Raw genomic sequence first — 13,642 nt, forward strand, 5'->3', positions numbered from 1 at the left:
GCTTCTAAATCAGTGCTGAAACCCACTTATCGTGTATTTCTTCATTCGATGGGCGCACACTGAATGCTATTTCCAGAGACTTCATTTTACCACAGGTCTAAAGAGACTGCACGAGTCTCTACAAAGCTCTCCTAAGTCTCACGACTTGCATAAAGTATGTTTCTTTGTTGGTGAAAACTCAGTCCCCTCCCCCGCCCCCAAAGAATAAAGATATGTGATTATCATGAACAACTTCTGTAGTTCCTACACACCTAAACAACCTATAAGGCTGCGTCTTTCTGGAAACAATGTCCCACAGTAGAAGCATGGGAATTAAGTGAACGCGATGGCTACAAACTCCCATTTGTCGGAGGCCCGCTGAGCCAGGATATACAGATTAACACATCTTTCAAATAAAGTTCCTTAAAGATCCCCGAAGGAGGAAATAGCAGACGCAGACAATAGAGAGAAACAATTACCAATCCCCTAGCCTCTCTGCTTTCATTTTGTTGGTGGTTTTCGGCCTCTATTTTACCAATAAAAATAAATCTACCAACTCTATTGGGAGTAAAAACTACTAGGATATCGCCAAGGAATACGATGCACGCGATCGCACATGCAAACCTACAGTGTGAGCCACAAATATTTAAATTGAAATGTTATGATGAAAGATGAGGATAGCTAAAATAATATTTAACTTAAATCAGTTATACTGCTATCCTCCATCCTGAAGTTGTTCATAAAGGAATTAGAAATATTTGTGTAGAAACCTCCCCTGCCCCTGAAGAAATATTTATGCTGAAAGAGAAAGAGATAACTCATACTTCAAAACTTAAATCAATCTCTAAAAATGATAAATATGATGCTAGCTACTGTCAGAAACAGGATGCTTTAGTAGATAACACGTAGTTCCCCCCCTGTGAACGGTGAGTAGTTCACAGCTCTCCCATTGCTCATTTCAGTTTAGAATCCAAAATAAAAACTATGCACTGTATTCTGTATATTCCTGGAATAAAGATACGAACATGCAAATAATAAAATTCTACCATTTAAAAATAATCCTGTCGTGACAGAAAGGTTTGTACAAGTTGATTGCACAAATGAGAAGTTTTTGCTTTGCAGGCTTTTAAGGAGTGCACGTTATTGTTATACCTTGCTGTTGATCCTTCTTTAGTCCAAGCTCTGCATGAGGAAATACTCTCTGCAGGGCTTCTAAAATTCTCTCTAACGTATTTTCAAGCAGTGGTTTAGAAATGGGTGACAGTGCTTGTCCAGGTGAAGCCACAGCCCTCTGTGAAGCTGGTATAGTCTTCTGCATAGCCACGACAAAATCCTTTGCTGTTATTTTAATTGAAGTGATATCTAACTGCAATTTCTCACTGCTTCTGTATATCTGAGGATAGCGTCGGCGCAAAGCGCAGAGGGCAGCTTCAGCACACACGGATTTAATATCAGCACCGCAGTATCCTAATAAACAAAGCATCAAAGTGAATGTTGTGTCAGTCTCAGGCAACACAGAAAAGTCAAGAACCCAGTTTCCAAAGTGCAACCTGCAAAGACTTTGTATGCAGTTCAAAAAGGAACAGTTTAATAGAGAATTTAAAGAGTTACTGCTCTGCAGGAGAGTTTTGTTATCTGGCTTGCAGCCTGATATCCCGTGCTTACAAATTAGCTTTCTAAGCAAAACATTTTTCTTGAGGAATATGCCCGAAAAGCCATTCAGTGTCCCGAGGGGGGGGGGGGGGGAAGAAAGTGGATGAAAGCATCTAACTTTAATCGCTAGCAAGACATGCCAGCTGGCTCATTGGCTAATTCTGCAGCAAGGCGCGAGAGCTTGGTTACTGCCTGATATGAGCTAAGACTCCTTAGGACTCAGTCACATGCAGTAACTCATTTCATTTTTGATCTTACCGACACATTTTTCAGCAAGCTCTTCAAGAAACATGTCCAGTGGCTTAGGGGTCCAGTCTCGTGTGTGAATCTTCAAAATCTCTTTTCTAGCCTGGAAACAAAGTGATAATAAGGCAACAGTTTGTCTTAAGTCAAAAGGCAGGGGGGGATGGAACCCCTCACATTAACATATTAAGATAGGTGATTGAATTACATTTTTAGGAATTTTAAAGTTCAATTAATTCACTCCCCACGTTTTGAAAGTTTAATAATTCTCAGTTTGTTACATTAAACTCTTTCTGGGGACCTGTACTGAAACAAAAGGCATGTATAGCTTCTATAGGACATAAGTTTCGACAAATATGAGACCTAATGATCTCGGGGAAAAAAATTTCATAGAAAACTTTGCTGGAAACAAGGGATTTCTTCTCCAAGAAAATTCTCTCAAATTTAGCAAAACTTCACGGCGACAGACTCATCAATTCATCGTATCTGCTCTTCTGTTCGTTCATTCAAGCAAAGTAGTCCTAGCACTGTTTTAAATTGCTGCAGTTGCTACAAAAGAACAGCTGTGATTCAAGCCAGTATCACTAATCCAGAAAACATTGTTTTCTCTATCTTCATCTCTGATCTTAGCCAGAGATTCAGTGAAGTATCTCCTGGTACACAGATTAATTACAGCAGAAATTTCTAGAATTCTTCCACGCTAGCAAATCATATAACAACTCCATTTCATGCCACCTCCTCTCCTATTCATGAAAGCACATGAAAACGGGAGCCAAACGTTAAATGTTAAATATACTGTTGTGTGCATTTGCATATGCCTCCAATCCAGTAAGTACTTTTCCCAAAAAGTGCTAATTAAAAAGAAAAGAATCAGTAATAGCCAGAACAAAAGGCACCAAAAAAAAAACTGTTTCACATGGAGGTTCTTTTTTTAAAAAAAGAATATTTACTTTTGGTTGCTATATACCCATTTTTTCATTGCTTAGATAATGCCAATCAAATAGAAGCTTCCCAAGCCTTGCCACTATGTCGCGTACTTCACATCTTCATCCAACTCCCTGTTAATACCAGTAAGAACGTCAGTTCCCAAAATAGCTGTGGGTGGCTCCCAGGATTCCCTGCCTGGGAACTATCAAACACAAGTATGTCCCCTACCCTTTCTTAAATGAAGAGCTGAGAGCAAGAACACAACTTCAGAAGGAACGCGCCTAAGCAGACTGAACGACTACACAGACACGAACCACTTTGGGAAGAGAGAAAAACGTGCTCCATCTGAAGTGAAACACCCGATTTTAGCCTTGATCAGTTTTACTTGGGGAGAAAGGAGTTCTCTAGTACATGTATCATTTCTTTCATACCAGATCCACTCCCCACAATATGACACAGTCTCTCAGGATATTGCTTGTTTGTGCAAGTTGTACAATACTGCATTCCAACTTAACTGCTCCATGCTACTGTGTTGTTACACGGTTCTGTTATAAAGAAAGACTTTGCTGCGTGAGCATTAAGGTTGAATAGAAGTACTTACCTCTTTATTTGGCAAGCTGAAAAGGAATTCCCGGTCAAAGCGTCCAGGTCTTCGTAAAGCAGGATCTATAGAATCCAGTCTGTTCGTGGCTCCAATTACAACAATTTCTCCTCTGCTATCTAAGCCATCCATAAGTGCCAGAAGCGTTGATACAATAGAACTAATAGAAAAATATCATTTTGATTCACTGGTTTAGTACATTTTGTTATGTTCTGCATGACTTTCTCCAATGGTCGCTCAAAAAGGACAAGGTTTTGCTCATAAGATGTTGATTAGTGAAAGAACTCGTTTTAAGACGCTCAAAAATTAGATCAGGTAACATAAAAGTTATGCTGATACCAAGCTTAGTGAATTGTTTTGAACTATTGTTTAAAGTCATGCGAAATTTAATATAATTGAGCTACAAGTCTTCAGGATAACGTGTCATATAAAGTTAAACAGGTTGTAGTCGTCTTTTCAAAGATCAAGCAGATTATATGTAGATGCAAAAAACGTAGTACCTATGAATTTGATCCTGTCTACTGGACCGCACAGGAGCAAGGCCATCTATTTCATCAAAGAAAATAATGGAAGGCCGCATCTGATAGGCCTAGAATAAAACATGGATACAGGAATATTGACATAAGTAAAACAGTGCTATTCAAAGAGGAAATGCCTGAAAAGCACTATGGTTGCAAAGTCATTGGAACTAGATTTTCAGATCAGAGATCTCTAGTAATTGAGTTAACGGAGTAACTGGCACGAGTAACAGAAGACAGCAGCCTATGGTAACCAATCGTGACTGGGTGACAGGAAACAAACCGTAACAGTAGTTTTTAAGAGCTATTTGGCAACCAGGGAACAGAATTAGAACTTAATTCAATTACAGGTCGTGGAAGCAAGCTTCCTTTTTGAGTTTTAGTGATTCTGTGACCATGTTCTCAGCCCGCATCCGTTCCCCTCTGAATCTAAGCCATTATCTCTTGTAATCTCTCCCGTGTTTTTGGTGGGAAAAATTATTGGTTTGAGGGGGGTTTTTGGTGTGCTTTTCAATCTTTCCCAACACATCTCCAAGATTTCAAGCCCTTGACCCAAAGGATGAAGGCACTGGGAAAGGAAACACTAATATTCCCATTTCAACGGAAGAATCTGACAAAACAGAAAGAAGAACAAGCTCTCCTTAAAACCATTCATCACAGAACATTACAGTTACAACTCTGACAGAACATACTGCACATTTTAACCTTACCTGATCAAATAGTAAACGAAGCTGTCGTTCAGATTCTCCCACCCATTTACTTAGGCAATCAGCACCTTTTCTCATAAAAAAGGCTATTCGCCTGTCTCCTTGGCTACATTCATTAGCAAGTGCCCGAGCAACCAGTGTCTTTCCAGTCCCTGGTGGACCGTAGAATAGACAGCCTCTGTAATAAAAAGGAGATTCACATAGGACAAAATCATGCAAAAATGCCTATTTCAACCCCCCCCCCCCATCCCTAGAACGAACAACCCTGCCCTCCTACCCAAAACGCTTTATGTCCAGAATAACAGTATCATCTAAATTGTGAGAAAAGTCATTTTTGTGTTTCTACACAATTTCACATGACAGTAAACCGACTAAACAAAGGGGATAACTCAGATGTACAAAAGCTTCAGAAGAGAGCGCAGCGTCCCAGCAGGGCACTTCCAAAACTGCTGACAGGCTACACAGGTGACTACAGCAGAGTGGAGCCAAACAAGAGCAAACTTCTGCGCAGAATCTGAGAATGGACTGAGACAATTTATATATCACCAACTTGTTCTTCAGCAATATACTGCACGTTCTTGTTTTCACAAAAGTCCAGATTGATAGTAAAGCACTTCACTCCACCTTAAAAAACTTTAAGTTACTGGATATCGTCTCCCAGACTTTGTTGCTAGCAATAAATGAGGTGGAAGTCTAAAGCTGGAGGGGAAGGATTTTCTGCATTTCCATGTAATACTTAAAATATCAGCTAGAAAATTTAGCATACTGTTGTTTAAAAGAGAACTTCCATGAGTAAAACAGCAAAACATTTAAATGTTTTATTTTTGTTATTTGTAATACTTTTGAAGTTATTGAAAGCAGAGAATTTAAAGTCATATTTCAACACACTATGATCGAGTTTGGTCGACTGAGAATACATAAAACTAACCATTAAATCTATAGACATTAACCTTCCCCAAGGAACGACACTATGTATGCCTAAAAAAGTTACCCCATCAGTTAGCAGCTATAAATTAACACTTCTATTTCATAATGCAGTGCCAATATGGCTATTTAAGAAGAGGACAGATTTTTATTTTAGCAAAATAACAAACACTGCAACATTCTAGTTGCAAGTCCTAAGTATTACAATTGATACCTGAGTATTAACCAAAAAAAAAAGTGGGGAGGCGAGGAAGGCAGCTGGGCTATCAAGCAACAAGTGTATGTTACCTTGGAGGCTGAATTTTGAATCTCTCAAAGACTTCTGGATAAAGCAATGGAAAAATGACCATCTCTTTTAACGCTGAAATGTGGTCAGAAAGACCACCGACACCATCAAATCGTACCTAAAGATAAATTCAACAGAATACATTTTATATGTTAAAGACAGCGGCAACCTAGAGAGGTTCCATCAGAAATCATTATATGCCGGCACAAAGGAAACATTCAGGATAATTGCAAAGTTCCTTGAGAGAAAACTTAAATGATGGTGCTTGTAGATAGCACATTACGGAAAGTTCTCATAAACGCTGGAAAAGTCCCACTAACACAACAGATTAAAAATACTTACCGAACAATCTATTTGCATTGGATCAACGTCAGCCAGACTCGCTCCAATTTTCATTCGATCCTTGTGAATTCCCTTTAATTCATCTTTCCGAAAGTTTAGGGGAAGACACCTGATTTGAATTAAGGAGAAAGAGAAAGGCACCTTCTCACTGAAGATGCAGCTAGAAGATTTTGCATTTTTTTGTCTTGTTTTTTCATGCTGGGAAGCAAACGTAGAAAACCTTACAAATTTCCATAAACTTCTTGAATGGTTAAAAATTCATTCAAATTGTTACGCATTTCATGTCCAAGAGTAAATAAAAGGAAGGTGGTCACTCCAGACCACCTGAGTAGGAGGTGAGTAATTACTTTTGCAACTCTCAGCACTTACGAATATCCCGTGCCAGTCAACGTGGCACATATATGAATACAAGATTAGAACCAGTTATTCCACACGTGGATACTGGGAACTGACCTTCATTTCTGTGATGAAAGAACCCCCCATTCGCACTCACTTCTTTAAAAGATTCTTTGTTTCTGCCTTCAAAAAGCTACAGGCCCCAAGGGGGCACTTACGTCAGTGTGGACTAAAGCTACGAAAGGCCACTCAGCACTGGTCTTTCCCAAATACGTGCAAAAAAAGACATGCATTTCAGAAACAGCTACCTGAAACGTATTTGTTAAATAGTTATTAACAAACACTAGTTATTAATATAGTTATTTATATAGTTTTATATATACATATATATATATATATTTATAGATAGATAGTAGTTGTATACTAGTGATTAATATAGTTATTAACAAATACTGTTAAAACGCTATTTAAAGTAGCAAAAACTCCACCATTTCCTCTATTTTAAATTATCTGCTATGGGAGTTTTCTTTCTAAATAAGCCACTGGTAAAGCAAAGGAGTAGCAGAATTTTACATTAAAAAAAATTATGTAAGAGTTCTCCTACAGCCCCTCCCCCAAATCCAATTGCTAATAGAGTGTCAATCTAAAAGTACAGTTTGAGAGAGCTAAGTTACAATAACCAGTTTCAACAGACATGATTAAATATTGCCACAATTTAGAATCTGTACAAGATTAAGAGGATAACACTTCTCGGTTAAGCAGATGCTATTCCTCTTTAGTAGATTTCTCCCTTCCCCGTTCTCTAATCGCATTAACCTTCTTAAAGCTCTATTGCGGCTGCGCTTCCTATGCCTCTCAAAACGCTCTTCATCATCAGATGAGGATGACGAGGAAGAGGACGTCGAATCACTGTTGTGGACTGCGTGTCTCCGTCTGCAAATATTTAAACAAGTAATTTAAAAGAGATTAAGAACTCACAAAGTAATGTCAGAAATCAAGTGCATTCTACCTCAGAATTTACTTTGACATCTAAGTTTCCAGTCCATTGTATTCCTTATGAATCGGATTCCAAGGTACATTACATGATTTTCCTCATAACAGCAAAATTCAATTTTTATTAGAGGTAAAAATGTTTATTTTACAACCAAAATTCATAAACAAATTACTCATTTTGTCCGATCAACCTGACACACACACACACTCACAAAATCAAGTTTCATAAAGTATTCACTCTGTGAAACACAAGCCCCTCTAACTTTTTAAAAAAAAAAAAAAAAAAAAAATCGGTCTTCAAAAACTGATACACTCTCTCCCTTTCTAAACTGACTTATTTTGAGAATGATAAACCAAGTGTTCATATCCAGCAATAGATAGCATTCACCACGTTCTAACTGCTTACAGAATCCAACCTCCCTTGTTGGCAATTAACACTTTATTTGGAATTTTTCTTTTTAAGGGTAGTTCCATACAGAAATATGACTGATTCCAAAAAAACTAGAGTATCTGAGTGATTAAAAAAATATGTATTAATATAATGGTACCTGTACTCCGTTTGTCTTTCATATGGTACACTAGAGCAGTGCAAAGTAACTGCACTGTTTTAGTGAGTCTATTTCCCCTGATTTCCACTGAACTTAATGTTCAAAGCTGTTACCAAAAAGAGCAGGACAAGTGAAGAAGGGGGGGGATCCTGAGAGAGCTTAAACTACTTAGTCTCATGATCTTTATGCTTTATGACTTCCCAGGTCATCCTCCCTTGTTTCCCTAACAGTTCTTTCTCCCTGCCATAGGTAGACCAGAAAGCATTGCATGGAGCTTTAAAAGCAAATACGGATCTAGAAAGGCAGGAACAGCTGGGTCAAGCAGCCTGCCAATGGAATATAGGATCTCGACCTAAGATCTCGGACTTCTTTAAAATCACTGCAGACTACAAAATAGACAGTATACAAAGCTAAGTGAAAATATATATTATTTAATGCCATGTATCACATGTAATTACTGAGATGCCTATCAGATTCTGTCTTTAAGCTAAGAATTGTATCAACTTCTTCACTTGCACTAATTACAAACCAACTTATTGAATTTTGCATATAAACAAGGACTGTTTCACCCAAATGTCAAATTAAGAAGTTGGTTTTTATTAATTTATTTCAATCATGGGACACAGGAGACTAGAAATCTACTAAAACTTCTGAACAGACTCTCCTTCTAACTACATTATGTTTTAAGCAAATGATTTCTATACTTCACAATTAAATCGTCGAAGATTTTTGGAGGGGGGGGAGGTTCCAGCTTCAAATCCAGAACTAAAGAATTTCAATTACAGAATTCTCAGCCAATACTTCTATAATCATCTCACCACTAACCCCACAATATTGCATTGTAAAAAACTAACGGCTAACAGAAGGTTTTCTTTATAGCCTCAGACTATTGCAGTAACGATCATGATTATTCTGTAATTACCACCAACCTGAAAAGTCTTTGAAGCACTATTCAGTGATGTGACTGACAGCACTACTAATAAACTACCACTAACCATACACCAACCTGTTAGTTCTTTTGCAGCAAGAGCTCTGTGACTGAGCACTTCTGAATGAATATCTTTGTCTGACAGTAGAGGATCGTCCCGAAAAAAAAATCTTACGTTGCCTTGGTTCTGTTGAAAGCAAAGAATTTAGAATAGCGATACAATCTCCTTTAAGATAAAGCAGGACAGCAGAAGAGGCAGAAAACGTGACGTTTCACCCATTTCTAACTCCAGAAAAAAGTTTAAGTGTCTTTTAATCAATGCATAGTGCAAGTGAAAAACACACGCCTGCTTTTTAAGGAAAACAAAGTCACAAGAGAGTAAGGCTAGCAGGTTGGTTTTGTTAACATTCTTTCAAGGTACGTACGTCTTTTTATACCTCTTAGAGGAGATCTTTAATTTAAAATCACACGTTCAGATATGGAACTAGAAAAACTTATTCTGGAAGTCTTTGATAAAATACCACAATGAAAGAAGATGTTATAAACTAAACTACAAGCAGAAAAAAGAAACAATTATAACAGATAACCTTCTGAAGTCACCACTATAGCACTACATTTGTAATATAGCATTGACATCCATTAGAAACTGACTAATGCACGTAGTAAATGAAAACCAGCAATAAGCATGCGAAATGGCACACGCACAGGATACATGCATGCAATAAATGCAGCAAAATGTATTTGCAGAATCAAAGTAAGACATTTAAATAAGAGTTGAGTATGTGTATATGTATTTCCATTCAAGAAACTGTATCTCACTTATATGCAAGAAATTAGCCTTTAAGAGCAATTGTGCCTACAACGTACTTTCCAATGGAGCTTGATAGCGTACAACCGTTTTCCTCTGTCTAAGGTCATAACGCTTCTGAGTATCTTCCCCATCTTCATCATCTTGGTCTTCACCTTCTTCTGATGATTCTATAATTAGAGTACCTCAACATAATTATTACTGTTTACAAAATATCTAACATTATATTGTTTAAATACTGTTCTTATTTATATTGAATCCAAAACACACTACACAGATACCTATTGGATTTACTATTATCATCGTATTAGATCTGAAAGCCTGCAAAACCAAGAAAAACGTAAGCAAGACAGTCCACAAATTAGAAATCAGCAGAGGAGCATATATAAAAAAAATATACGTATACATACATATACATACGTACATATATATAGCTATTGTTCTGTCCTTGCTGAAATCACTGGGTGATTTGTCACCAGCCTCAGTGATGATAACAGGCAGAATTCTGTCATCTTGCTTAGCTAAGATACAGCTGCCATGAAGAGAGTTGTTTCAGAAGGTTATTTCTTGTTATTCAGAGAAAGTGTTTCAATGAGTTTCTTTTTAGTACTCTGCAGTGGTTAAGACTAATTACGGTAATATAGTTCCAAATCCCAGCTCTGCCACAGATGTCATGAGCAACAATAGGCAAGTCACCAGTTTGAACATCCCCCAACAAGAAAAACAGTATCTAATGCATACAGGAAAAGCTTACACCGTTATCTTCTGTAAAGTAACTTTAACTTTTTTCATGGCAAACGGTAAGAATGCAAAACACTGAGTACAATTATCTAGCAAGCTCTTAATAATACCCTCTCATGTTAACAGCTGGACACCAGGTAAGGAATGTAAAAAGCTGTTTACCTACCTACTCACTAAGAGTAATTAGATTGTATTCCTAGAAAAAAGCACTACTTTTCTTTCCTTCCCCAGAAAGTTACAACTGCTTTCTGAAGGCAAGTTACGCGGGGTATACAGACAGAGCACATGGGAAACTGAGAAATGAGTTTGCAGTCACCAAAATCCCCACTCTTTGTGATGAAAGAGTGTTGGAGGACCAAAGGCATGAATTTCTCTGTTGCCCTGTTCCTCTAATTCTTCCACTTGCTCCACTGATCCCATCCAATCTCCTTTACACCAAAATTCACACACTTGTCTCTCTTCTGGCCCACTTCTCATTATAAAAGCATGCTTTAGCTTTCTCCCAGTTTAAAATTCTAGAGTTTTCACTTCGCTCACGTATGAATTGCACTACACCTTTTTTTTTCCCCACTCAACATACTCTTTGTAATTGCTTTCTACAAGTTCCTCCTGCTCAGCTACCCGAAATCCACACACTTTAATGAAGCCATATAGCTCCAGCCTCTAGATTTATGATACCTTGTATTGAAGCTGCTCTTACTAAAATTTTAAGTTAATTTTTCCCAACCAGATCACCAAACCATTGGCCAACGCTCATTCTGCCTTACTAGTCAAATGCCTCTGGCACGCTGGACCATGTGTCTTTTTATTCATGTCTTGCCGTACCTTGGTATCATTAGGCCACCCAGCCTCTCCCTAGTTTCCTCTTGGCACTCCAAATGTTCTGTCACCGTTCTATGAGGAGTTCTGATCACCAAAGCGAGTGTTTGCAAGTCCCAGGCTAGGTCTGAGCTAACAATTAAAAACGGGCCATGGACTGTTCTCTGACATGTTAATGATTGAAAGCAAGATTACCCCAGTGCTCATTAATGCCTATTACCTGGATATTTAGCTCGAACCTTTTTGTAGGTCTCCACTGCCAGTGTTCAAGTCTTGCACAGACGGCATAACACATAAAAAAATATTGCCTTCACTAGGTATTGCAGAAGTCATCTCTTACTCGAGTTCTGATCAGCCCAATTACTGTAATATCCTTTTCTATCCTTAAATACAGTCTTGCTCCACTTGGATCCCTTCAGAAAGCTGCCACGAGGATCATATTCCTAACTTAATGCCTTAACGACAGCTAACATTGTTCTGTCACATCAAATGTAAAGTTACTATGCCCTTTCATGACCTAACCTCATTCCTTATATTACCTCCTACTGAGTACCAAGATGACAGCTCTTAATTCCAAACAGGCCCCGACAGCAGCTTCCACTGACTATCTGCTAAACACAGAAATGAGTAACACTATCTTCTCCCTTGCTGATCTTCACGCTTCGGAGCTTTCATCTGACAGCCCACCTTACTTCCTGAGAATTCTTGCTGTGCTGCGCAAAACCATGAAAACGGTCACAGCTACTGCTGTAGCAAGAGCACTGTTTCTCATTCTGAGTAATACCGTCCATTTCTTTGCATTCTCACCTGTCTGTAGCCATCTGTTGCCTTTTATCTTACGTTTAGCTGTAAGCCTTTTGAAAAGGACTTTTTTTTGTTGCATATCTGTTCTGAACTCAGTACAGTACAGCCCTGGCATCCATGACTCTGGATTGTAACCCTCACGGCAATACAGAATTATGCATAGATGAAAATTATCCAGTAGTCCAGCTCGCTTCAATTGTTTGAGACAAAGCTTTTGGCTAGAACGCAGTAAAGAAAACTTAAAGCCAGAACTAACCTACACTCCCATCTCGATTGTCAGCTATTTCTTCATCAGTTCTTTGAATGTCTTTTTTCTTCTTTCCTCGGGAGTACACACCAAGATTTTCCTCATTAAAAGAAACAGGAAAGATCAGGTCTCAAATATGCAGAACACCTGATACGCACATACTTGGTGCCTACATAGTAACTTTATCAAGGCACTGCATATATGCAAAACATTCAATTAACATACAGTTCTCCTATGCAGAAAGCAATTAAGGATTAATGGAATACAACCATCTACTGCTACCTATTATCACAAGAGACACATACTATCTCACCTTACCTCCTTCAGTCTAATATATATGAGAAAGCAGAAGCATGTTTTCATCTAAGAGGAAACCTGTACTTGTAAATTTAGTTCATGGCCTAACTTGCCTCTCTCAACACTTTTAGTCGTGGCCCAGGAAACGTTCAGAAAGCGATTAGCGAGGTAAAAACAGGACATCCAAAGACGTTCCTTAACTATATTACTCTATCAGCCATTTTTATCCCAGTGTTCTCAAAGAACCAAAACTTGAAAATGGATGGCAGTACTACCCGCAGGTGGCACCCAGGAGGAGAGGACATCATTCTGGCACCCAGGATTAGTAATAAGAATTTCTGCTCTAAACTGGGGCTTAGTAAAAGTGGAGTTTTCTGCAAATTTCTTATCCAGATACAAAACTAAGCGTATCAGTTAATCACAGATTAATAATCTAACATTGCAGTAGAAAAAGCAATACTTTCCTAGCACACATAAAAGACTTCCTGCTGGCATTTGCGAGATATCATGAAATATTGTGGCTAATTCTGCTCTATCTGAAAAAACGAATTCAGACCTAAACAAAAAGCTGCAAAGGCAGGCTATAAAGTTGCTCAAAGAATGAAATGCCTATCATTCCAAAGGACTCTAGAAGAATTTAAATTAACAGTGCAGAACTAAGAGGAAATATGATTGCTGTATATAACTTTCACAGAAGTTCCTCCAGGGACGGAGAACTACTTAAGCTCACAGACAATGCTGGCAAAGGAACAAATATACATAAAGTAATCACCAATAAATTCAGTTCAGAAATTAAAAGGCTTCAAGTCCCTGAAAAGGAAATTCTGGCTCTTAATCAAGGGAATATTCTAAAATGGAGTTTAAGTCAACTTATGAAAACATTTCTATGACACATTTGCCTGTAACACGTTTAAACTACGTGACACAGGAGATTCTTTGTG

General features: G+C 38.1%; 1 protein-coding gene across 7 annotated transcripts in view; it reads right to left on the bottom strand.

The window, feature by feature from the left end:
• Window positions 1-13,642, bottom strand: part of ATAD2 (ATPase family AAA domain containing 2) — a 38,869-nt gene that overhangs the window by 14,932 nt on the left and 10,295 nt on the right. For all 7 annotated transcript variants that reach the window (XM_068933219.1, XM_068933214.1, XM_009682686.2 and 4 more), the window contains exons 6-16: window positions 12,414-12,504; window positions 9,853-9,963; window positions 9,064-9,172; window positions 7,333-7,449; window positions 6,181-6,289; window positions 5,841-5,956; window positions 4,632-4,806; window positions 3,904-3,992; window positions 3,404-3,563; window positions 1,891-1,981; window positions 1,132-1,446 (exon numbers count right to left, since the gene is read on the bottom strand). In XM_068933219.1, coding sequence (XP_068789320.1) covers window positions 1,132-1,446; window positions 1,891-1,981; window positions 3,404-3,563; window positions 3,904-3,992; window positions 4,632-4,806; window positions 5,841-5,956; window positions 6,181-6,289; window positions 7,333-7,449; window positions 9,064-9,172; window positions 9,853-9,963; window positions 12,414-12,504 — 1,483 coding nt within the window. The remainder of the gene's footprint in view (window positions 1-1,131; window positions 1,447-1,890; window positions 1,982-3,403; window positions 3,564-3,903; window positions 3,993-4,631; window positions 4,807-5,840; window positions 5,957-6,180; window positions 6,290-7,332; window positions 7,450-9,063; window positions 9,173-9,852; window positions 9,964-12,413; window positions 12,505-13,642) is intronic.

Source organism: Struthio camelus, chromosome 2, assembly GCF_040807025.1.
Source record: "Struthio camelus isolate bStrCam1 chromosome 2, bStrCam1.hap1, whole genome shotgun sequence".
NCBI lineage: Eukaryota > Metazoa > Chordata > Aves > Struthioniformes > Struthionidae > Struthio > Struthio camelus.